This window comes from Choloepus didactylus, chromosome 12, assembly GCF_015220235.1.
Source record: "Choloepus didactylus isolate mChoDid1 chromosome 12, mChoDid1.pri, whole genome shotgun sequence".
Classification (NCBI taxonomy): domain Eukaryota; kingdom Metazoa; phylum Chordata; class Mammalia; order Pilosa; family Megalonychidae; genus Choloepus; species Choloepus didactylus.
In genome coordinates this window covers 89,191,035-89,216,099 of record NC_051318.1, presented here as the reverse complement: position 1 = coordinate 89,216,099, position 25,065 = coordinate 89,191,035, and the positions used below count along the sequence as shown (strand labels likewise).

Here is a 25,065-nt window from a genome sequence, read left to right as displayed (position 1 = left end):
CATTCTAATCGGTGTTAGATGGTATCTCACTGTGGTCTTAATTTGCATCTCTCTAATAGCTAGTGAAGCTGAACATTTTTTCATGTGTTTCTTGTCCATTTGTATTTCCTCTTCAGAGAACTGTCTTTTCATATCTTTTGCCCATTTTATAATTGGGCTGTCTGTACTATTGTCATTGAGTTGTAGGATTTCTTTATATATGCAAGATATCAGTCTTTTGTCAGATACATGGTTTCCAAAAATTTTTTCCCATTGAGTTGGCTGCCTCTTTACCTTTGTGAGAAATTCCTTTGAGGTGCAGAAACTTCTAAGCTTGAGGAGTTCCCATTTATCTACTTTTTCTTTTGTTGCTTGTGCTTTGGGTGTGAAGTCTAGGAAGTGGCCGCCTAACACAAGGTCTTGAAGATGTTTTCCTATATTATCTTCTAGGAGTTTTATGGTACTTTCTTTTATATTGAGATCTTTCATGCATTTTGAGTTAATTTTTGTGTAGGGTGTGAGGTAGGGGTCCTTTTTCATTCTTTTGGATATGGATATCCAACTCTCCCAGCCCCATTTGTTGAATAGACCATTATGACTCAGTTCAGTGACTTTGGGGGCCTTATCAAAGATCAGTCGGCCATAGATCTGAAGGTCTATCTCCGAATTCTCAATTCCATTCCATTGATCTATATGTCTATCTTTGTGCCAGTACCATGCTGTTTTGACAACTCTGGCTTTATAATAAGCTTCAAAGTCAGGGAGGGTAAGTCCTCCCACTTCGTCTTTCTTTTTTAGAGTGTCTTTAGCAATTCGAGGCATCTTCCCTTTCCAAATAAATTTGATAACTAGCTTTTCCAAGTCTGCAAAGTAGGTTGTTGGAATTTTGATTGGGATTGCATTGAATCTGTAGATGAGTTTGGGTAGAATTGACATCTTAATGACATTTAGCCTTCCTATCCATGAACATGGAATATTTTTCCATCTTTTAAGGTCCCCTTCTATTTCTTTTAGTAGAGTTATGTAGTTTTCTTTGTATAGGTCTTTTGCATCTTTGGTTAAGTTTATTCCTAGGTACTTGATTTTTTTAGTTGCTATTGAAAATGGTATCTTTTTCTTGAGTGTCTGCGGTCGCGGTTACTGCTTCTAGGGGGAGGGGCGGCCGGTAGCTGAGCCCTCAGCTCTCGGGGCTGCTTAAAGGGTACCGGCGGCGGGGGCTCTTTCCCGGAGGCGAGGGCGAGGCAGAGGACTTGGCCGGGTCCTCGGCGGGAGGCGTGCAAGGTGTGGAGGGCGGCGATAAGGACAAGACACTCTTCATCCAGTAGGAGTATGCGCCAAAGAGATTTATTCAGGGGTGATTACAGGTTATATAGGCTGGTAAGAAGGGCAGGGCTGGAAAGGAGGTGAAGTAGCCTTAAATGGCAATACTGAAGGGAGAGGGGCTAGGATTGGTTCTGAGAGGACGCAGGAGCCGTTGCAGCGGGCGGGAGTTGTTCTGGCCACGGTGCATGCGCGCTGGCGGTGGCAGGAGTGGCCTTGGCACAAGGGAGTGTGTGGGTAAGATAAGGAAGTGGGGAAAGGGCAGTTGGGAGAAAGGCGGTTTCCTCCGGCAAGCCTCCCCTGCTAGTGGCATTTTGGGTGAGGAAAAGGGAGCCGCCTTGACCTCGCTCCCCAGGCTCGGGGGGGCTGCACAGGGCACTAACGCCCGTACCTACTACCCTCCCCAGGGGGTGATCAGGTCCCCTGGCCCAGGCCTGACAAGCCGAGGTACAAGCTCAGTCACCCGCAAGTGTCTCTTCAGTTTGTTCATTTCTAGCATATAGAAACATTACTGACTTATGCGCATTAATCTTGTATCCCGCTACTTTGCTAAATTTGTTTATTAGCTCTAGTAGCTGTATCGTCGATTTCTCAGGGTTTTCCAGATATAAGATCATATCATCTGCAAACAATGACAGTTTTACTTCTTCTTTTCCAATTTGGATGCCTTTTATTTCTTTGTCTTGCCGGATTGCCCTGGCTAGCACTTCCAGCACAATGTTGAATAACAGTGGTGACAGCGGGCATCCTTGTCTTGTTCCTGATCTTAGAGGGAAGGCTTTCAGTCTCTCACCATTGAGTACTATGCTGGCTGTGGGTTTTTCATATATGCTCTTTGTCATGTTGAGGAAGTTTCCTTCAATTCCTACCTTTTGAAGTGTTTTTATCAAAAAGGGATGTTGGATTTTGTCAAATGCTTTTTCAGCATCTATTGAGATGATCAATTGATTTTTCCCTTTTGACTTCTTAATGTGTTGTAATACATTGATTGATTTTCTTATGTTGAACCATCCTTGCATGCCTGGAATGAACCCCACTTGGTCATGGTGTATGATTGTTTTAATGTGTCTTTGGATTCAATTTGCAAGTATTTTGTTGAGGATTTTTGCATCTATATTCATTAGGGAGATTGGCTGGTAGTTTTCCTTTTTTGTAGCATCTTTGCCTGGTTTTGGTATTAGATTGATGTTAGCTTCATAAAATGAGTTAGGTAGTATTCCATTTTCTTCAATGTTTTGAAAGAGTTTGAGTAAGACTGCTGTCAGTTCTTTCTGGAAAGTTTGGTAGAATTCCCCTGTGAAGCCATCTGGCCCTGGGCATTTATTTGTGGGAAGATTTTTGATGACTGATTGGATCTCTTTGCTTGTGATGGGTTGGTTGAGGTCTTCTATTTCTTCTCTGGTCAGTCTAGGTTGTTCATATGTTTCCAGGAAATTGTCCATTTCCTCTACATTATCCAGTTTGTTGCCATACAGTTGTTCATAGTATCCTCTTATAATTTTTTTAATTTCTTCAGGATCTGCAGTTATGTCACCTTTTTCATTCATTATTTTGTTTATATGGGTCTTCTCTCTTTCTGATTTTGTTAGTCTAGCTAGGGGCTTGTCAATCTTGTTGATCTTCTCAAAGAACCAACTTTTGTTGATATTTATCCTCTCTATTGTTTTTTTGTTCTCTATGTCATTTATTTCTGCTTTAATCCTTGTTATTTCTTTTCTTGTACTTGGTTTAGGATTGGTTTGCTGTTCATTTTCTAGCTTCTTCAGTTGATCCATTAGTTCTTTGATTTTGGCTCTTTCTTCCTTTTTAATATATGTGTTTAGTGCTGTAAATTTCCCCCTCAGCACTGCTTTTGCTGCATCCCATAGGTTTTGGTATGTTGTGTTCTCATTTTCATTCGTCTCTATATATTTAGCAATTTCTCTTGCTATTTCTTCTTTAACCCACTGATTGTTTAGGAGTGTGTTGTTTAACCTCCAGGTATTTGTGAATTTTCTAAGTCTCTGATGGTTATTGACTTCTAATTGTATTCCATTGTGGTCAGAGAATGTGCTTTGAATAATTTCAATCTTTTTAAATTTACTGAGGCTTGTTTTATGTCCCAGCATATGATGTATTCTGGAGAAAGTTCCGTGAGCACTAGAAAAGTATGTGTATCCTGGTGATTTGGGATGTAATGTTCTGTATATGTCTGTTAAATCTAATTCATTTATCAGATTGTTTAGGTTTTCAATTTCCTTATTGTTCCTCTGTCTGGTTGATCTATCTCTGGAGAGAGTGATGTGTTGAAGTCTCCCACAATTATTGTGGAAACATCAATTGCTTCCTTTAGTTTTGCCAGTGTTTCTCTCATGTATTTTGTGGCACCTTGATTGGGTGCATAGACATTTACGATTGTTATTTCTTCTTGTTGAATTGCCCCTTTTATTAGTATGTAGTGGCCTTCTTTGTCTCTCAAAACATCCCTGCATTTAAAGTCTATTTTATCTGAGATTAATATTGCTACACCTGCTTTCTTTTGGCTGTAGCTTGCATGAAATATTTTTTTCCATCCTTTCACTTTCAATTTCTTTGTGTCCCTGTGTCTAAGATGAGTCTCTTGTATGCAACATATTGATGGTTCATTTTTTTTGATCCATTCTGCGAATCTATATCTTTTAATTGGGGAGTTTAATCCATTTACATTCAACGTTATAACCATGAAGGCATTTCTTGAACAGCCATCTTATCCTTTGGTTTATGTTTGTCATATATATTTTTCCCCTCTTTCTATTAATATCCTTTATTGTACCCATACCGAATCTCTTTAGTACTGAACCTTTCTCCAAGTCTCTCTGTCCTGTCTTTGTTTCTCTGTCTGTAGGGCTCCCTTTAGTATCTCCAGTAGGGCAGGTCTCTTGTTAGCAAATTCTCTCAGCATTTGTTTGTCTGTGAAAAATTTAAGCTCTCCCTCAAATTTGAAGGAGAGCTTTGCTGGATAAAGTATTCTTGGTTGGAAATTTTTCTCACTCAGAATTTTAAATATATCATGCCACTGCCTTCTTGCCTCCATGGTGGCTGCTGAGTAGTCACTACTTAGTCTTATGCTGTTTCCTTTGTATGTGGTGAATTGCTTTTCTCTTGCTGCTTTCAGAACTTGCTCCTTCTCTTCCGTGTTTGACAGTGTAATCAGAATATGTCTTAGAGTGGGTTTATTTGGATTTATTCTATTTGGAGTTCGCTGAGCATTTATGATTTGTGTATTTATGCTGTTTAGAAGATTTGGGAAGTTTTCCCCAACAATTTCTTTGAATACTCTTCCTAGACCTTTACCCTTTTCTTCCCCTTCTGGGACACCAATGAGTCTTATATTTGGACGTTTCATATGATCTATCATATCCCTGAGGTCCATTTCGATTTTTTCAATTTTTTTCCCCATTCTTTCTTTTATGCTTTCATTTTCCATTCTGTCATCTTCCAGGTCACTGATTCGTTGTTCAACTTCCTCTAGTCTTGTACTATGAGTGTCCAGAATCTTTTTAATTTGGTCAACAGTTTCTTTAATTTCCATAAGATCATCTATTTTTTTATTTAGTTTTGCAATGTCTTCTTTATGCTCTTCTAGGGTCTTCTTGATATCCTTTGTATTCTGTACTATGGTCTCATTGTTCATCTTTAGTTCTTTGAGTAGCTGCTGTAGGTGCTGTGTCTGCTCTGATCTTTTGATTTGGTTGCTTGGGCTTGGGTTATCCATATCATCTGGTTTCTTCATATGCTTTATAATTTTCTGTTGTTTTTGGCCTCTTGGCATTTGCTGAACTTGATAGGGTTCTTTTAGGATGTGTAGACCAATTGAAGTCCTTATCTCTAATTTATCAGATCTACAGCTTTGTGGAGTACACTTTCTCTAACTAACCAGCAGGTGGCGTCCACGAGCCACCTGTTCTCCACAAGCCGGTTCTCCCCTGCTTTGCCTTTGTGGTGAGTGGGGGAGTGAGTCTTGTGGGGTCCAATTGGTGTACCAAGCGTGCATGTGTAGGTGGTGTTCCCCGCCCTGTATATGGGGTGTGTTTCTGGGCAGTCAGGGAGTGGGGGTGGCTCTAACAATCAAATCTCCCTGGTGATCCTGGAGTTTTAAAGCTGCTGCAATAGTCTAATCCTTCAGTTCAGTCCTGCCACAGTTTTTCTCTGCCACTGACCCACAAGTCCTTGGTATTGGTGTATGGCTCCTGAGACTTGTGAGTGGGTCCCTCTTCCAGGCCGTGCACCCCCTGGTCCTCTGTTGAGGGATGACTGTGCTATGTCACAGGTGAGTGCCGTCCCCCCAGGGTGGTTCTGGGCTGCTGGGCTGTGTAGGGTGGCTCCCGGTCTGCTGAAATGATGGCTGAATGGGGCTTTGTTATTTCACACTGCTCCACCTTCCCAACTCTGGGACAATCAGCTGAGGTTGCAGGGAAGGCTAATGTCCACACCCAGTTTTGTGGTGTGTGCCTGTTATTTGAAGCACTTCCCTCACACTGGGTTGTCTGGGGCAGCTCTGGGCTATGGGGTTGGCGATGGGCAGAAGTGTTTCCTGTCCACCAGGATGATGGCTGTGAGCGGACACCCCCCCTTTTCTTGGGAAGTTGTGGTGTTTAGTAAAATTTCTCAGCCACTGGATTATTGCCTTTTGTCTCAGAGATCTCTTAGTTCTGCTCTTGTCTTGACCTGCCCAAATTGCAAGTCTTTGAAGCTTTCTGTATTGGGCTTCTTAGAGTAATTGTTTTAGAAAAAGAAAATAGGATTTAAAAAAAAAAAAAAAAAGGGCCCTCCTCACAGATCAAATGGGTTATTGAAATGCTAAGAGACAAAGCAATTAGGGCCATTAAGGAAAGGTCCACAGGAGAGAGAGATCAGCTTTTCTTCGAGATTTGCATATGCGCCTCAGGGCCTGAGCTCTGCCCTTCCCCTTTCTATGTTTACCAGAACTCCAAAAATCCTCCGCTTTTATTTTGGAGTTTTTCATGCTGTTTTTTTCTATGTCTGTCTCCTCTCTGCTGGGCTGGCTGCTCTCAGATTCTCTGGTGTCTGGTCTCAGTCTATCTATGGTTGGAGTTTGGATCCATAGAATGAGTTTCTGATAAGGGCTACCACTGCAGTTCTCCCTCCTCCTTCCCGGAGCTGACATCCCCTCCTCCCACGGGACTGAGCCTGGCAGGGAGGGGCGCGGGTCCCCTGGCCGCAAAAACTTACAGATTTTGCTGATCTCAGCAGTTGCACATTTCCATGAGTGTTGTATGAAGTATGCCCAAAGTCAGATTGCTCTGTGGTGTCCAGTCCACGCAGTTCCTGGCTTTCTACCTACTTTCCTAGAGGAGTAACTAAAACATACAGCTCACCAGTCCGCCATCTTGCCCCACCCTTGAGTTTCTTAATGTCCAAAGCTCAGTCCCTGGAACAAGAGCAACTTATTCTGTGTCTGCCCAACTAGATATTACACTTCTGTGCGAGGTCGCAGTCAGTGAGCCAAGGATATGCTGATAAGGCATGTGGATACTTCCATAGCGGCTGTCAGTTCAGCAGAACAAATTAGTTAGTTGAAATTATCCTTTTTGGTACCAAAGAAAAACCAGCCTTTCCCTAGTAAATACGCTTTGCTGGTTGTAGGCTCATAGCCTTGAGTACAGGAAGCCAGAGCCTCCTCTTCTGCTCTTTGGAGCCCTGTTGCCCCGTACTGATGCCTCATCAGCTCCCAACCCTGTCTCCCTCCTGGGCTCTTATCTCCACTTCCTTGTTCTTGCCTCTGTAATAGGTGATGCAGGTTGTTTTTTCCCGTCTTCTTTTTTCCTTCCTAACAATACTTAGCTTCATAAGGTAGTGTTTTGCTCCTTTGCATCTTTATTAAGAGCTACAGGGATTTTTATTAATGCAATTTTATTGAAATATAATCACATAACATACAGTCATTCAAAGCGTACAATCACTTGTTCACAGTATCATCATGTAGTTGTGCTTTCATCACCACAATCAAACTTTGAACATTTTCATTACTCCAAAAAATAAAATAAAAAAAATAAAAAAGAACATCCAAAACATCCCATTCTCCTCCACCCCCATTGTTCATTTCCTTTTTTAATACAGTTTTATTGAGGTACAGTCACACGCCCTACAGTCATCCACAGTGTACAATCAGTTATTCACAGCATCATCGTACAGTTGTTCCTTCATCACCAGAATCATTTCTGAACCTTTTTCTTACTCCAAAATAAAAGCGAAAAAGAGCACCCAAATCTTTCTATCTCCTCCATCCCACCCTATTCTTCATCTAATTTTTGTCCCCATTTTTCTACTCATCTGTCCATACACTGGGTAAAGGGAGTGCGAGCCACAAGGTTTTCACAGTCACACAGTCACACTGTGCAGTCTACATAGTTGTACAATTGTCTTCAAGATTCAAGGTCACTGGGTTGCAGTTTGACAGCTTCAGGTATTTCTAGGGAGATTTTTAAAAAAAGAAAAGCATTAAGAAACAGAAATGGCCTCCATCGTGGATAGACTTTACTGATGATGTGGAGAAGGAACAGATGCACATAGTTTAAAAGTTCAAAAGGAAAACAAAAATACATGTGATATTAAAGCTTTTGTCCCTATCCCACCTACCCTCCAAGTTCCTCTCCCTAGTGATAACTAAGTAACATTTTCTTGTGTATTTTTCCACAAAAAACATTTTGAATAAATATACAGCAGCATATACTAGTTGAAATGTATGTTTGTATATCCCTTCTGTTTACAGAGAAGGGTGCTGAGATAATGCTCTGAACCTATCTTTTATCCTTTGTAGCTTTGAAATCTCTCCACAGCATCTGTGGGGATCTACCTCATTCTTTGTAACTGTTGCATAGTATTTCATTGTTCCATGGTCCAACTTATTGTACTACTTCCTTATTGAGGAGCGCTAATATCTTTCCCTGCACTTTTACTGTTTCAATAAAACAACTCTAATATATTGTTCTACATTGAACACAGCCAAAAAGTTTCCACTAATTTAGAAGTTCTGCCAGAGTAACTGAGGTGCCTGTTTCCATATCATGCTTTTCCAATTTTTGCAAATATGCTAGGAGAAAAGTCTTTATCCTGTTGCTTTGATTTGTTTTACTTTGGTTATAAGTGGAGATGACGACATTTCAAATTTATAAGGACTCTGTCATTTACCTGTGAACTGCCTGTTCTATATTTTTTGACTGTTTTTCTATTTGACTATTTAGATCCAAGCCTTACTTACAATAGGCACTCAGATATTTGTTTAATGAAAGACTAAACGAATAATGGAATTAGGTCCCGTGTGTTAGAAATACTTTTAGCAATTTTAAAAAAATTTTGTTTATGGTATTTTTGTCCAAATGGGAGCTTTGAATTTTTATGCAGCCAAATTTATCTGTCTTTTCCATTTATGATTTTTGGAACTTTCTTACTCCAAGTTTATAAATAAATCTACCCATGTCCCCTTTGAACACTTGTATGGTTTTATCTTTTGGCTTACATCCTAGACCTCTATAAAATTGATTTTGACATAAAAAATAAAGGATCTAGTCTTAATTTTTCTCACGGTAGATAGCAAGCCTGTCACCATTCACTGAATGCTGTCTCCCGCATTAATTTAGTATGACATTTGATGATAGGCTACCTTTCCATATGCATTAAGTCTCTTTCTGGGTTCAATCAAATTGTTTTAATTACTGTAGTTCCGTGATCTGTTTTAATATTTGGTGGATCTTGTTCTTCATCACTACTATTCTTTTTCAGGATTTTTCATGGCATATTTATTTTTTCCAGATAAATTTCAGAATGATTTTGCCAAGTCTGAAAAAAATTATCTTAATATAAAAGTAATGATATGTATAGGTGTTTATATACATATATGAGAAGTGTGTTCTAGTTTTTTGGCTTTGTGTCATATTTCCAAACCAATGTCTGTTCAGAGTTCATTTTTTTGAAACTCAGGATGAGTTGGCTACAAAAAGTTCCTCCTTGGGGAAAAATGGGTTCATCTATATGAGATTTAGCATCCTTTGACAAGAAAGAGGGATTTAGATTTGAGCTTAGGTTAGATATATTCTTCTAAAACTTGAGTTTGAACAGGTGTTCTGGTTGTTAATGCTGCAATTATGCAAAATACCAGAAATGGATTGGCTTTTATAAAGGGGGGTTATTTGGTTACAAATTTATAGTTCTATAGCCATAAAAATGTCCAAACAAGGGCACCAACAATAGGGTACCTTCACTGGAGAAAGGCTACTGGTGTCTGGAAAACCTCTGTTAGCTGGGAAGACACGTGGCTGGCATCTGCTTGCTTCCAAGTTGAGCTTCAAAATGACGTTCTCCAAAATGTCAGCTTCAGCTTTCAACGCCATCTTCAAAATACCTCTCTAAGTTGCAGCACCAAGCTCCTTTTGTCTGAGCTCTTATAGGGCTCCAGTGATTTAATTAAGACTGACGCTGAAAGGGTGGGCAACACCTCCATGGAAATAATCGTCAGAGTTATCACCTATAGTTGGGTGGTATGCTGGTTTGTATGTATTATGTCCCCCAGAAAAAGCCATATTCTTTAATGCAATCTTGTGGGGGCAGACGTATTAGTGTGGATTAGGTTGGAACCCATTGGTTCATTATTTCCATGGAGGTGTGGCCATGCTCCTTCAGTGTGGGCCTTGATTGCTTTACTGGAGCCTTATATAAGCTCAGACATAAGGAGCTAGCTGCAGCTGAGAGACAGACATTTTGAAGACGGTCATTGGAAGCTGATGCAGACATTTGGGAGAACGCCAGCTTGAAACGCAACCCAAGAGCAAGCAAACACCAGCCACATGCCTTCTGAGGTAACAGAGGTTTTCCAGATGCCAATGGCCTTTCTCCAGTGAAGGTACCCTTTGTTGACGGACACTTTATGGCCTTAAGACTGTAACTGTGTAACCAAATAAACCCCCTTTTATAAAAGCCAGTCCATTTCTGGTGTTTTACATTCTGGCAGCATTAGCAGACTAGAATAAGTAGGTCACGTCTCCATGGACACAACCCAATCCAAAGGTTCCAACCTAATCAAGACTAAATATGTCTGCCCCCACAATACTGCATCAAAGAACATGGCATGTTGGAGGACATAATATATCCAAACTGGCATGACAGGTCATATGTTGGCTGTTTATACTTGAGGGTGATAAAATAATGAGAAGTTATCTTTCATCTTAACCCCCTAATTGGATGCATCCTGCAGAGGTGATTAAATATAAGAAAACCTAGTCTTGATTTTGCTACCGCTGAGCTGTTCAACTCTTGACAAGTTACTTAAACTCCATCTCTGATCCTCTGTTTGCTCACCTGTAAAACAAGGATAATGTCCATTCATTCATTCATCAAATAATTCTTTATTTATCTACCTGTCCTTCAAGGTTGTTGTGAGGAGTAAGTAACAAAATTCTGGTAAAAATTTTTTTTAATCTTTTAGGATCTTTTGGTTCCATACTGCACTTTAAAAATATTTCATTTGCTTATCTCTAATCTCTCCTTTCCCAGATCTCACTAAAAAGACCAAAAGGAATTGCTCTTTTTTTAGTAAAAGCTATAAACAACAGGTCAGGAGACTGCAGCAAAGAGAAGATAGCAGCAAAATTTTGGAAGCTGGCACAGCCCTGAAAGTTTAAACATAAATAAATAAAAAGCTGTAATGATGGGAGATGAGGAAGGGGGAGGAGGAAGTGTATATAGAGAAAGTTGGGGTTTGGAGTAGAGGTAGTAATGGAGACATAAATCTTCCAGAGCAGGAAGGCAAGAGAGAAACTCTAAATTGAAAAAAAAAAAAAAAAATTTGATAATAGCAGAAGATGCATGCTTTAAGAAGGAGATAACGGCCAGACAAAACTTCATGCAGGGATTGAAAGTGGTTGTGTGGGGGAAGGGAGAGGACAGTGAAGAAGAGGAGCTTATTTTTAGTTTGTTTTTCAGTATTAGCCATGGTAAGATCAGTAAGGAGTACTATTACTTGCTAGACTTTAAAAACTATGTACATGTATTATAGTGTTAAAAATTAAAATGAAATAAAAGACTTATGCCATTGTGGAAAAGTGAGCCTCTGCCTCTAGCAAAGGGCCAGCGTGTGGCATCTCGTAGGAGCTTAATACTTGTTGAATGAATGAAAATTATGCAATTAATTAGAAAACATCTAGTTTTTCCCTTGTTGTTGGTACTAGATGGTAATAATGATTAAAAACTGTAACTTAGGGACCGGTGAGTAATATATATATACAATATCACAGTATAAGAAACTAGTCCTTTTATTTTGTGGTCTGTAGAGGGTTGGAAGGCCTTTGAATAAAACAAAATGTCATTCTGAACTTTGGGCTTATTTTATACTTTTCATCCAGTAATTTTGGGGGTTAAAGAATACATGCGTTGGCATGTTTATCAAGACATAACTATTTTCTCTACCAGAAAAATCTCTCTTAAGCAGGCACTGACTTATGATTTGAGTATGAGAATTTACTTCCCTCTGCTTTTTTTTCTGAAATGAGGTTAAGACTCACAGTCTGTTTTTTGGTAGGTAATTGGCCCTTAGAGAAATCCTGGGACCTAGTTCTCTGGTATAATACTGTAAACGCAGTAAACTGAATATGAAAAATTTAGAAGACAATCAGAATGTCAGGAGCTAGAGACTGTTTGAAGCAAATTATCCCTTCCTGGGAGCCCAAAGATCTGCTAGTACTTGGAGCAACTGGTCAGTAATAGGTGAGGGCTTCTTTTCCAGGTGAGAATATTTTTATAACAGAATTGCATTATAGAATTAAACCCAATATTTATTTGTAAGTTGCTATGGATTTACTAGGGGAGAAATGCTAGAGAATTACCAAGAAATGAATGGTATTATGTGGTATTCCTTAAGAAACTAGTTTGATTTATTTCTCTTGGTAGAAATGCTAGAGAATTACCAAAAAATGAATGGTATTATGTGATATTCCTTAAGAAATTAATGTGATTTATTTCTCTTGGTAGGACCCAGGTGAGTTTGACTGTGTTAAACTTATTGGTCTAATATCTTGAACATGCACATTGGCTTTTTAATCTCATAATTTTACACTCTCACAGCTATTCTGTTTGACTAAAGCCACAATTATTTTTGCTACCCACTTATATGAGAAAATAATTTCACATGGAAATGGTACTTAAGTAAAAGTTTCAAAAATGTAATCTTGCACTAGCTAAGATTAAAAATGTAATTGATCTGTTGTCTTCTGTACAGCCATGTTAATGGAAAACCATATTTTAAAAATGTTATTGTTCCTAGAGTGAATTACTGGAACGAAAACAATGGCAACAAGAGGAAGAAAGAGCCAGAACTCACCAAACTGAACACAGGAGGTATAATTGGCTAATAAAATAAACATCCTGGTTAAATCAATCCCCTGTAAAGTTTTCACAGTGTTTTAGGAAAACACCACAGTAATATTGCATACAGCTTTGGAATCTTATTGCCTTTTTAAAATCTTTGTTATCAGGGTGGTGTGTGTGTGAGAGAGTTGCCAACTGCTTTATCAGTGCATGCTCACAGGTGCACACCACACGTACATACATATGTACATGCACAAATAATATTTAATTTTTCTGGATAGGTAGCATTATGAACTCACGTTAGAAAACTGAATCATGTCTCAGGGAATGAGTTTGTTTAGGTTATGTGTAATTTGCCTCCCGTGGGACAAAACATCATGATCTTTTGAGACAATGCTTTACTGTTAGCAACCTACTTTAGAATAATTCAATTAATATATATGGTGAGATACTCATACTTCAGTATAAAAGCACAGACAAGAACTGCCAATAAAATTATTTTACACTGACTAATACATTGGTGGGTGGCTTAAAATAGAACCTTGATTAATTTTTAATAATGTCAGTACTCTCTATCTTATTGCTAATATCGGATGTTAGTACTTAATTGTTCCCAATAAAAATCTTTCTTGTGCTAATATTGGGGCTGGGCCAACAGCCACCATATTACTTATCATTATTGTGCTTAGGCTATTCCTGGGGGGAGCCTTGGGCTATTTGGGTTCACTTGGAAATGCTTTAGTGTTTAATGAGAAGAATTTAATGTAAGGGCTTTCATGATTGCAGAGAAGAAAATTCTTCCTTTGAAGGCGAGTGGTTTCTCTCCTGTGTTTAACCTTCTCGTTACCACTGAAGTGTATTTTTAAAATGCAGTGGTTTCATTTTATACATGGGGACTTCAAAAAGTGCTCAGTGGTGGTTCCCAGTTCTGACTTTCCCACTCGTTGGGTTTGGGGGCTCATATTCTTTTGACTGCACTATGCTGCCTCCATAGTCCAGTCTAAAGAATTTTAAAATGTCAAATGCAAATTTGTATGCATTCTCTGATTATAAGGAAACATAAAGATTCTGATTCATGAGTTAGGCTATACTGCTAGATAAGGGTGGACCGTTAACTGCTACCTATTTGTTTTAAAGTAGGCCATAAATTAGTTTAGCCATTTTTATGAGTTTTTCTCCTTTTCTCTTTAAAAGCCTTTCTATTTAAAAACCTGTTGTTGTATTTAAAAACTGTTTGCTGAGTTTACTATCCCCAGAGATTTTCTCATGCATTAAATTTGGATCTACATCTAAGTAGATCCAATCGAAAGTGCAAATGAGGTGTGAAAACTATATAGCCCCACACATTTTTAAGTATTCAGGAGTATGGAAATAAAATTAATGAATGGTTGCTAGTAGTAGCAGGTTATTTCTCTGGATTTCTCAGGATTAATTCAATTGTGAAGGTTTTAAGCATCTTAAAGAAAGTAAAGTGTCCTATTAATAGACCTCATCGGTAAGAAATTAATCTTCAATGGGAACCCAATAAAAATCCAAGTTTTTTGATTAGAGGTGGAGAAGACTTTTTGTTATAGGAACCCTGACCCTCATTCATTAATTTTATTTCCATACTCCTGAATACTTAAAAATGTGTGGGGCTATATAGTTTTCACACCTCATTTGCACTTTCGATTGGATCTACTTAGATGTAGATCCAAATTTAATGCATGAGAAAATCTCTGGGGATAGTAAACTCAGCAAACAGTTTTTAAATAACTGACCACGTCTTTAAACACATTTTATGTTATCATTTTTTAAGTGCTTACATTTGTATTGTCCTTTAGAGGTTACAATGAGCTTTCTCACATTATTGTATAAAAGTAGTCATTCAGTAGCATGTTAATGAATAAAATAGCTGTGTCCATTTCTCCTCAGAGCAACAACTACTTCCTCCTCAGTTATGTAGGATGTGTTTAGGGGACATAAATTAGGTTTTATATAGGGGTATAATTTTAATGGAGTCAAAAAGGAAATATGCTTTCCACTGTTTAGAAGTTCTCATGGCAGAAACCTCGATGTGAGTTTTATCATAGAAAACTTGTGAGACTCATGAGCTTTTCCATGAACCCTACATTGAGCTTGAGTACGCCTGAACCTGACCCAGTATAACTCTTTGAGTAACAGACGACAAATGGAAATTGCAGAGAGAAAGAAGAGAACATGGGGATCAAGGGCTTGAAACAAACTGGGCCACGGGCCTAGAGGTCAAACTGGGTTAACCCGGGGTTGGATCTTAGGTAGCACTGAGCAAGCACAGACCAGGCAAACAATCTCCAGCCTCTGACTTGACCACCCAGCAGTCATTTTCTCAAGGTTCCCAAATCTCCCACCGTCATTCACTTGGGGCCACGCCCACCATTACCACCCTCTGCTCATGTCATGACGAAATATGGGACATATGACGAAATGTGGGACATGTTATATGGGACATTTCATGATGAAATATGGGACAAAACATAGGACTGCTCACCTTCCCTTTCTGCCATAAATGTGTTTTGGGTGGCAGGACCCAGCAGGCACTGTGTTTTGGCCTGCAGTGAGCTTCTTATGGTCTTATTGACACTGTCCCTCAGTAATCAGTCGATATCATAGGCTACCTGTTATGGTCCTATTTCTCTACCTTCTAGGTCCCTGGCTCTACTCATCCATCCATGGGTAACTCAGAGCATGGTGTTGCCTTTATTTTTTTTTATTTAAAAATTGTAATATATAATACACAGAAAAGTACATAAACAATTATGTAGAATAATGATTGATTATAAAGTAAACATCCATGTAGTCAGGTCAAGAAATAGAATATACCAGCAACCCTTACCCCAACCCTTATGATAATCGCTTTCTTGCCTTTCTTTATAGTTTTGCCTCCCATGTCTTGAACTTAATTTCCGAATTGTTTGCAGAGCATGAGGACAAGGTGTATCCATTCCTTCTTGTGAAAGCTTTTCTTTGCTCTTCTGACAGTTCCATTTTCGTCCTCCTACTTTTCACTTGGTGGGGTTTACTTTAGCAAGAGTGACAGTGGGATCCAGGGCAAATAGGAGAAATATCTGTCTTCCAGCAGTAGTGCCAAGTTTCTCTTCACGTTTTGGTTCTTGCAAGGCATCCGTTTTTCCTCAGCCCTCGGGCTCAGGACACCGCTTCTTGGAAGAGCAGGGCACTTGCTGATCTGGTAGGAGATAGCTATGCAAAAGTCTGAAGTTAGGAATTTGTGCCCCGTTTGGCCTGAGCCAAGACTCTTACCAGCTCCAGTAAGGAGCAGTTAACAGCTTGCCGTTATGGTTAACATGAAAAGAAGTTTCTGTGGGTTTCGTCTAAGCTGAAGGGAAGAAGTAGTCCCCACAGCCAGTTCACACAGCACATTAGGTTCTCAAAAATCTCTCGCCTAGCAGCAAGCTTTGTACTTACTCCCATTTTTCATTGTTTTAAAGGGTAAATAATGCTTTTCTGGACCGACTCCAAGGCAAAAGTCAACCAGGTAGCCTCAAGCAGTCCAGAAGCTATTGGAATACAGAATATGAAAAGTGGTAACAGCTGGGTGAGTTTTTCTCTTTAAAAAAAAAAAATCATCTTTCAAAGATAAGGAATAAAAACAATGAGAATTTAAAAAATATGTTGTAGCCTTCTCCCCAGGTATTATTTTTTGTAGTGTGCTTTTCAGCTGTGTGATGGGCAGTCAGCCAGGGTAATTACTGTAAATTCTACAATAGCTTCCCAGAAAAGGAGAAAGTCCTGATTTCAGCCCCAGAACATCACAGTAAAATATGACACCTGCCCTTTGTTCCCAGAGTGATTGCCTTGACTGTAAGGCTTTTTATCACCCCTTGCCTGGACCTACAACAAAAACAAATGAACATTTTTAGAGGGGGGAGAGGATTTTAAGTGAAATATGGTTATAAAATAGTAAGATCTTCTGGTGATATATTTTTTTCAGGGAACTAGCACATCAAAGAAACAGGTATTTAATTTTCCACTCCAAAATGATTTTAAAAAACCCCTCCAGCAAAAGGCACTTTTTCAAAATGAAATGTCCTTACAGATTTCTGTGAAGAAAGCCTTGCAACTGTGCTGCAGTATGTGCTTAATGTACTTCGTGTGCACAATATATTGAACCAGCATCAAAGCTTAGGAACATATGTGATTGTGAGGTTTGCAGTGTATACTGAATCAAAGCCAACTACAGTGGGTTTCATAATTTAATTGAATCCTGTGTACAAATGTATCTACTAAACAAAAAATATTGAGTGGATAGAAATCTTTAAAGTGGTAAAATATAGCAAAATAATCAAGGACTTGCTGATCATTTTTGAGAAGACAATCTGTTATAAATCTTGTATGAACGTTACCTTAAAGGCATCAAGTAGTTAAAATTGATGGACGGATTTCACAAATATATGTTTTTAAGAAAACTGAATGTAGGTGGATTTGCAAAGAATGCATACAATGTGTATATTTATAATATGTACTCACTTGTATGGCTGTAGCATTCAGAATAGGGACAACATGGAAGGAGAGAGAAAAGAATCAAAACACAATATCTTTTCTTCATGTATTATAATTATTGACTTAGTCATACAAATGTGTGAGTGGGGTTCATGTAGAAAATGGGGCTTTGAATTTCATATAATTGGTAAGTTGTGGAACAGCTTGGAATTTGGATTTGGGTCAGGACTTGGAAACTAATTGTACATTTTCTCCTCCACTTATCAAAAACCCTAAAATTTAGAAAGATCCTAGAGAAATACTGGAATTGAGGTGAAGATGATGGGGGAGAGGAAATGAATTCCGCCATGAGTTTCTACTAAGGAAATGAGGGTTTGAAAACCTGGCTCTTCACTGACTATTGGTGGACCTTCCATGGCTAGCTATAAATCTCTGCTTAGATTCCTCACAGATAAAACAGAGGAACATCTTTTCCTCATGATGCGATAGCTAGGATGATTGAGGTTTCCTTGGTGGGACAGGCATAGCCTAAGTCCCCTGTTGATGGTTGTTTGTGCTTCTGTTACTTGAAAGAAGCAGTGACAGAAAGATAAAACATTCCTCAGGCTCCCACCGATATATCCATCCACCTGCAGAAGAGCCACCAGCTCTTCCTTAAATGAACTAAATTCCATTCCTTCCATCAGCTAGAGCACTTTGCTTTAGTAACACTCTCCCCTCTCTCCTGAAACATCAGATATTCCTTTTCAACTAGAAAATTCCCATCAGTATAACATATAAATAAATACAAACTCTATCAATACCATCTTTCCCTCTAGCTACTGCTCTATTTCTTTCCTCCCCATAGAGCAAAACCTCAAGAGATAGCTATGCTTGCTGTCTCTAATTGCTTTCCTCCCATTTTCTCTTAAACTCACCCTAATAAAATCTTAGAGCCTGCCTATCCAGTACACTGTTTTTGTCATGGTCACTAGCCATGGCTGCATTGCCCAATCCAATGGTTATTTCTCAGTCTTCGTCTTTCAGACCTATAAGTGTCATTCATCATGGTGAATTGCTCCCTCCTTTTGAAACTCTTTCTTTCCTTGGCTTTCAGGACACCGTACTCTCCCAGCTTCCCGCCTATCACAGTGGACACTCCTTTCCATTCTCTGCCAAATCCCCAGCATCGTCCTGTCCTCTCCACATTGGGTCAACTTCCTAACTTTATGTGCTCTGACTGTCTTGGTGGTCTCATTCAGCTAATACCATCTGTAGGTGTATTACACCTGAATTTCTAGTTCCAGCCTGGACCTCTTCCTCCAAACTCCAGACTTACACTTGCTATTTGTTTTTGTAAGTCTTATAATACTCTGTCCCTGAATTTTTCCATTACTGCCTACTTCACACTTAGTTTGATTTTTTGTAGTGAATGATTTCAAGTCCCTCTCTTTTCCTCTGTGTATGTTTTTAAGATATTTTCTTTGCAGTTACCATGGGACTTAAATATAAGATCCTAAATCTATAACAATCATGTTTGATTTGATGCCCACTTAATTTCTGTAGTATACACACATACTATTCCTATACCCTTCCATTCCCCCTTTTTGCTGTTCTTGTTACAAATTATATCAAATCACGAATTATACATTGTCCAAAGCCATAGGTTTATCATTACTTTTGTGATTTTGCATTTTAGATCCTGTAAGAAGTAAAAAGTGGGAGTTACATACCAAAAATGCAATACAATAATAATTGTATTTTTGCGTTTACAATTACCCATATTGTTACCTTTACCAAGGTCTTTATTTCTTTATACGACTTCAGTCTACTGTTAGTGTCCTTTCCCTTCAATCTGAAAAATGTCCTTTAGCATTGCTTGTAGGGCATGTGAAGTGGTGACAAACTACCTCAGCTTTTGTTTATCTGTGAATGTCTTAACCTCTTCTTTTTTATTTATTTATTTTTTTTTTAGGTTTGTAGTGCTACTCTGCCTTTAAACAATCATTTACAAACATGTTCGCTTTCAATGCATCACTGATACTTACAATCCCATTAACGAACCAAGGTCACACCTGTCCATTCCCATACCAGTAAGATCACCCTCATTATCATATCTGTACATATTAGGTTATGGTTCTGCCTTCACTAGCTTCTGTCTATCTCTAGGTCCCCTATACTCTACATTATATTACACTTACTTTAAATTTTTCACAGAGTTCGCATAGTCATGATATAAAATATCTCTCTTTTTGTGTCTGGCTTATTTCGCTCAGCATTATGTCTTCAAGGTTCATCCATGTTGTTATATGTTTCATGACCTCATTCCTTCTTACTGCCGTGTAGTATTCCATCGTGCGTATATACCACATTTTGTTTGTCCACTCATCTGTTGAAGGACATTTGAGTTGTTTCCATCTCTTGGCAATTGTGAACAATGCTGCTATGAACATCGGTGTGCAAATAGCTGTTTGTGTCACAGCTTTAAGATCTTCTGGGTATATATGGAGAAGTGGAATTGCTGGATCATAGGGTAACTCGTTATCTAGTTTTCTGAGGAACCACTAAACTGTCCTCCAGGTGAAAAAGTCATACCAAAATGGACTAGAATAAACACATATTTAGTCAATAGAAAAAAATTAGGATATAATCCTCTTTATATAAAATCACACATACATATAATTTATATGTTCATATTTATGGAAAATATAAATATCACTATATATCAGAAAAAAGATAAATTTTAAACTGTTCTATAAGAATGCCCATTGTATACTGTTAAATGAACAAAGTGCTACGATAATGTATGCAGTATAATACTGTTTCAATGGAATAAAACCCCTATATGCATAAAGGTGCCCCATTATGTTTATATAAACAAGGAAAAAATGGAAGGATACCTACAAGGCTGCTAATATTGTTTAGTAAGGTCAGGGTAGTGGGGATAGTAGCATGGAAGAATGAGTTGGGAGTTAGTTGTTTTTTTTTAAATAAATCTTTATATTTCTTCACTTGTTAAAACAAGCAGTTATTACTTTGCTGACAAAAAAAAAAGAGAGAGAGAGAGAGAGAGAAGTGTTTAAAAGCGAAACTTCTGTTGAAAAATTGCTAGGGTAGATATTTGCAACTCATCTGGAAGACCAAAACTGATCAGTGATAGTTTTGTAAATAAGTGACAGGCTCGTATAAAGTACTATGACCCCGACAGTTACCCTAAAGAAATAACCAGGGACTCAGGTAAAGATCTCTGTAAATGGTTACTCATCACTGCATGCATTATTTAAAAGAGCACTAGAATAGAGACAACAACAGCAGGGAAAATCAATAGGTGTCGGTGTAGCCACAAGTTGTGATAATACATGGTCCTTAAAAGTTTATCTGCAGGCAGTGAAGAGCCATCAAGGACTTTTGAGTCAACGTAACATCCAAGAGCCATTTTAGGAGGATCAATCCAGTAGTGAGCAGCACATAAAAGAGGAAGGGCTGTCATAACTCAGGTGCAGTAATAAGACCAAGTCTAGATGGCTACGCACACACATGAAAAAGAGGGGTTAAATTAAGGGCACACAAGGAAGGAAGGTGACTGACCATTCTCTGTCTCTCCTAAATGTTGGCACTCCGGAGTTGCAATGTTGGAGAAGGATGGCACCACTGAGGGAAATAAGGAAATGGGGAAGACTCACTCTTTGGGGGAAGAAGATGAGTTTTTGGTGACTTACAAGTGGAATTGCCCATTAAGCATTTTGAGATACGGGACCAGAGCTCCAGGGATAGGTCAAAACTGGTGTTGGGGTTTTGTCATCATTTGTTTAGAGGCCGATAGATGAGGAATGAGCTATCCCAAGGAATGAGAGAAGAGTGATGTTTCAGGGACTGAGTCCCATGGGTAGCCAGTCACAGTTGAGGCTTGGAAGAAATAAGAGAACTAGTAAGAAAGCCAAAGGCAGGCAAGAGTGGAAGAAGGGCAGAAAACATGATGAAAGTATGATGAAAGCAAAGGAAAGAAAAAACGTCAAGAAGGAAGGCAATAATGTCAAAGTCTAACATCTTATACAACTTACAGGTAGGAAGCTTAAGCATACCAGACTTAACATGCAGTGTAAATTTTGTAACTCTTATAGATATTAAAAATAAAAATATTTTGGTATTTATCTTGCAGTGGTGCTTTGTCTTGCAGTGGTCAGTGGTACATAAATACAGTATTACAGGTCTGGGAAAACATTCATTTTAGAAGAGGAAAGAAAGAACGTTTATTTAAGTGCCTATGGTGTTCTGGGTTTTTTTTCATAACCATGCTTGTGCAAGGTCAGACAACTTGTATACAGCAAATCTGGGATGCAGACTCAGGCCCTGGCTGCTTAACTAAGGATTCAGAGAAAAGACACAGGGTGTGTCACATAGAGGCCACTTGGAGGTGAAGTTGCAGAGTCCCTCTCCAGCTTCTCCCTTGGCTATATAGCCTTGATTGGGCTTGAGGTTTAATCTATCTTATCACCATCACCATTTTCCCAGGAAGAGTCAGCTTCGACTCCTTGCTGTCCTTGATCTCCACATCTTGTCAGTCATCAGACTATGCCGGTTTGGATATATTATGTCCCCCAAAACGACATGTTCTTTGATGCAGTCTTGTGGGGGCAGATGTATTAGTGTTGATTAGGTTGGAATCCTTTGAGTGTTTCCATGGAGATGTGACTCAATCACCTGTGAGTGAAACATTTGATTGGATAATTTCCATGGAGATATGGACCCTGCCCATTCAAGGTGGGTCTTAATTAAATCACTGGAGCCCTATAAGAGCTTAGACAGAAGGAGCTCGGTGCTACAGCCAAGAGAGACATTTTGGAGACAGCCGTCGAAAGCAGACGTTTGCTGACACTTGCTCTGGAGAAGCTAAGAGAGGACAAAACACCCCAAGAGCAACATTTTGAAGAATGCACAAGAGCTGAGAGTGGAGCTGGAAAACAACCCAGGATCTGCAGACGCCAGCCACATGCCTTCCCAGCTAACAGAGGTTTTCCAGATGCATTGGCCTTCCTTCACTGAAGACATGCTTGTGCTGGTGCCTTAATTTGGACGTTTTCATGGCCTTCAGACTGTAAATTTGTAACCAAATAAACCCCCTTTAAAAAACGCAATCCATTTCTGGAATTTTGCATAATGGCAACATTAGCAAATCGGAACACAGACCCTACAGATCAGTGATTCTAATTTTAATGTGCAGAGGCTCGCGAGCTTGTTAAAATACTGTTTCTGATTCAGTAGGGCTGGGTGGAGCTTGAGAGTTTTGCATTTCTAACAAGCTCGCAGGTAACACTGACACTGCAAATCTGAGGATCAGACTATTCATTTGCAATAGCTCTCAGCTCTGTCCTCTCTGTTTTATTCTCACAGCTTTATCATACTTCAGACCCTGGTTATGTTTCACTTGGACTATCACAGAAGACTTCTAACTTATCTCCCCACTCTAGATTTTCCTCCCTCCAATATCTTCTGCATCCTATGGCCAGAATGTCTGATAGCTCATATCAGAAACCTTCAATAGCTTCCTAAAATACATGCTGAAAGAAGTCCCCTTAGACTCTCTTCTGTAAATGGGATTCAGCCTACATTCTGCCATAATACCCTGCACTTGAGCCCAACTGGGATTTCCAACATATCTTGAACACGTTTCTTGCTTGTCTTCTACTATGAGTTTGCTCATAGTAGATGGTTAATAACCCATCCCCATCCCTCTTCCATTTCTACCTGTTAAAGTATCCACCCTCTGAGAACCACCTAAAAAGTCATCATCACCATTAAATATTTGACACCTCTCCTAACCTATCAAGTAGAATTTGCCAAACCTTTAAATCACCATAGTACTTTTTATTCTTCCTCATACAACCTCATATTAGTTCTTTGAGTACTAGTGACCCCATGAATTAAGCCACCCCAGGACAGACACCATGAGGCAAGTTTTTGTTTCTTGAAATATCATACAGACTCTTAAGTAGCAGGCACCAGGTAAGTGTATATTGGCTAGGCAAAAGCACTGATCTTTTTTAAAATTCTTTCTAATATTTAAATTCATTCTAAAATTTAAATTAAATATCATTCTCCTATGGCTTAATATGTATTTGTTCTTTGATCCTTTAAACATTTTTGTTTAAAAAGTACATCTTGGTTTTCTAGAGTTCTCTCTTAGTTTTCATGATGCCCCTGGGGCTGGACCTTTAGTTAATCACTTTAGATGATCTTGTTTCTGCCACCGGTAGGAGATACCCTTTGGGATGCTGTGGGAACTCTTAGATCCTGAGTATTCAAGGGTAGGTAGGCATCTGCCATGACCTTTGGGACAACCTGAGATTTTAGTGTCCCAGAGTTTTAGAGAGAATGGCAGTAGCCTGTAAGCCAAATGTCACTTGGCCCAGCACTGTGGAGGGCTTGAAAAAGATTGTTTGATCCTTTCCACCTGGGGGTGGGAAGGGGACCCATTTAGTTCATCTGCCTACGTCAAAGTACCCTTGAAAAGTCACCTTGCCATTGCATAACACAATGCAACTCTACTCAATACATTTCCATTTAAATTGCTCTGCCCCACATTGTGTTTATCCCTGTCCTTGCTGTAACTAGGGAGGTGGGAGACTGTATTTGTGAATGCCATTATTTGTGACCCATGTTAGCCTATCTCAAAGAACGCCGCCAATGAGACGTCACTCAACAAGCTGTTCCATTGTTGACAAGAGACTATTTTGTGAATCAAAGGCCTCGGGACTGGAAAATTAAATCATTCCCCCTGGTGCTTTAAATCATTAAAAATGGTCATTTTTAAACCTGATGTAGTCAGAGTGTTCTTTGAAGGAACTTCATTTCAGACCATGAAGGCTTTGAATTTTGTTTTGCTGCTTGTGGTAATTTTTGTTTTCTTTTTCCTTCCAGGGCACATGGGAAATATTTTCTTCCAGCCTTCATCAACTGACCTTGAAAAACCTCGCGAGATGCTTTTCCTTAATGCGATTGTGTCCGCCTCACTGTTGTGATCTTGACTTCAACAGCCCATCCACTCCACTGGGCAGTTGGGTGCTTGTGTGTGTTTGCAAGAGCTGACTGCTGAGCTCATATTTAATCTCTAGTGCCAATGAAATGTTGCATTATTTTTTTCTAATTGATATTACCTCGTATTGCCAAATATATAATTAAAGCAACGTGAGTGAGATAGAAAAGGAGGGGATCATTTAATGCTTTCAGGTACGTAAAAGCTATGGAGGATGCAAGATTGTATTTTTAAGCAACTCATTTTAATCTAAATTCTCAGATCAGGTCTGGATCCTTTTAGATTTTAATTCCTACTTTCTTAATCCAGCTTACAAAACAAGCAAAAGAGAAATAAATCTTTTAGATGCTTTTAAACAGATTTATAAATAAATTTTAAACTGTTTCTGTATAAATGATCCTTCTTTTATTTTTAATGAAAAGCTCTTGAGTTTCTCTCTCTTGGAGGGTCTCTTATTTTAATATATTTTCCTTTATTGTCCATACAGATCAAAGGTAGTACTGTAATTTGTATTAGATATTGTTTTGGTTTTGACTCACTTGTTAACACTGTTCCTCTGATTTTCAGAGTGGGACATTTTATTTCATGAAAGGCCAGTGTTTCTATAAAAATCAATTAGATGCGGGGGTAGACATCCTGTGTGGTGTGTAAGTGTTTTTGACATTTGTCTTTCGTTTGCTCCAGGGAACCTATTTCCTGTTGTTAATTTAGGAGGCATTCCTATTCATCTTCTGTGACCTTGAACCAGTTCATAGACCCTGGTGTGCAAGAGTATTGGTTTTTCCATCCTGTAAAATCTAGCCCCCCTCCACATTATTTAGGGAAAGCATGAAGTTTGGGGGAGTGAATCATTTTTGCTGCCCAACAACTAATAATACCTTGTAGTATTACCCTGCTGCAATGAACTTCCCATATCTCTCTATTCAAAGAATCATTGA

At 38.9% G+C, this 25,065-nt stretch overlaps 1 protein-coding gene across 2 annotated transcripts in view; it reads left to right on the top strand.

Moving 5' to 3' along the window:
• EPSTI1 (epithelial stromal interaction 1) overlaps positions 1-24,517 on the top strand; it is a 100,784-nt gene extending 76,267 nt beyond the window's left edge. The window contains exons 10-12 of one of the 2 annotated variants that reach the window (XM_037800208.1): positions 12,593-12,666; positions 16,104-16,210; positions 24,013-24,517. In XM_037800208.1, coding sequence (XP_037656136.1) covers positions 12,593-12,666; positions 16,104-16,203 — 174 coding nt within the window. In that variant the 3' untranslated portion in view covers positions 16,204-16,210; positions 24,013-24,517. The remainder of the gene's footprint in view (positions 1-12,592; positions 12,667-16,103; positions 16,211-24,012) is intronic. The other variant, XM_037800209.1, reaches the window with a different exon arrangement.
• Positions 24,518-25,065: the final 548 nt, after the last annotated feature.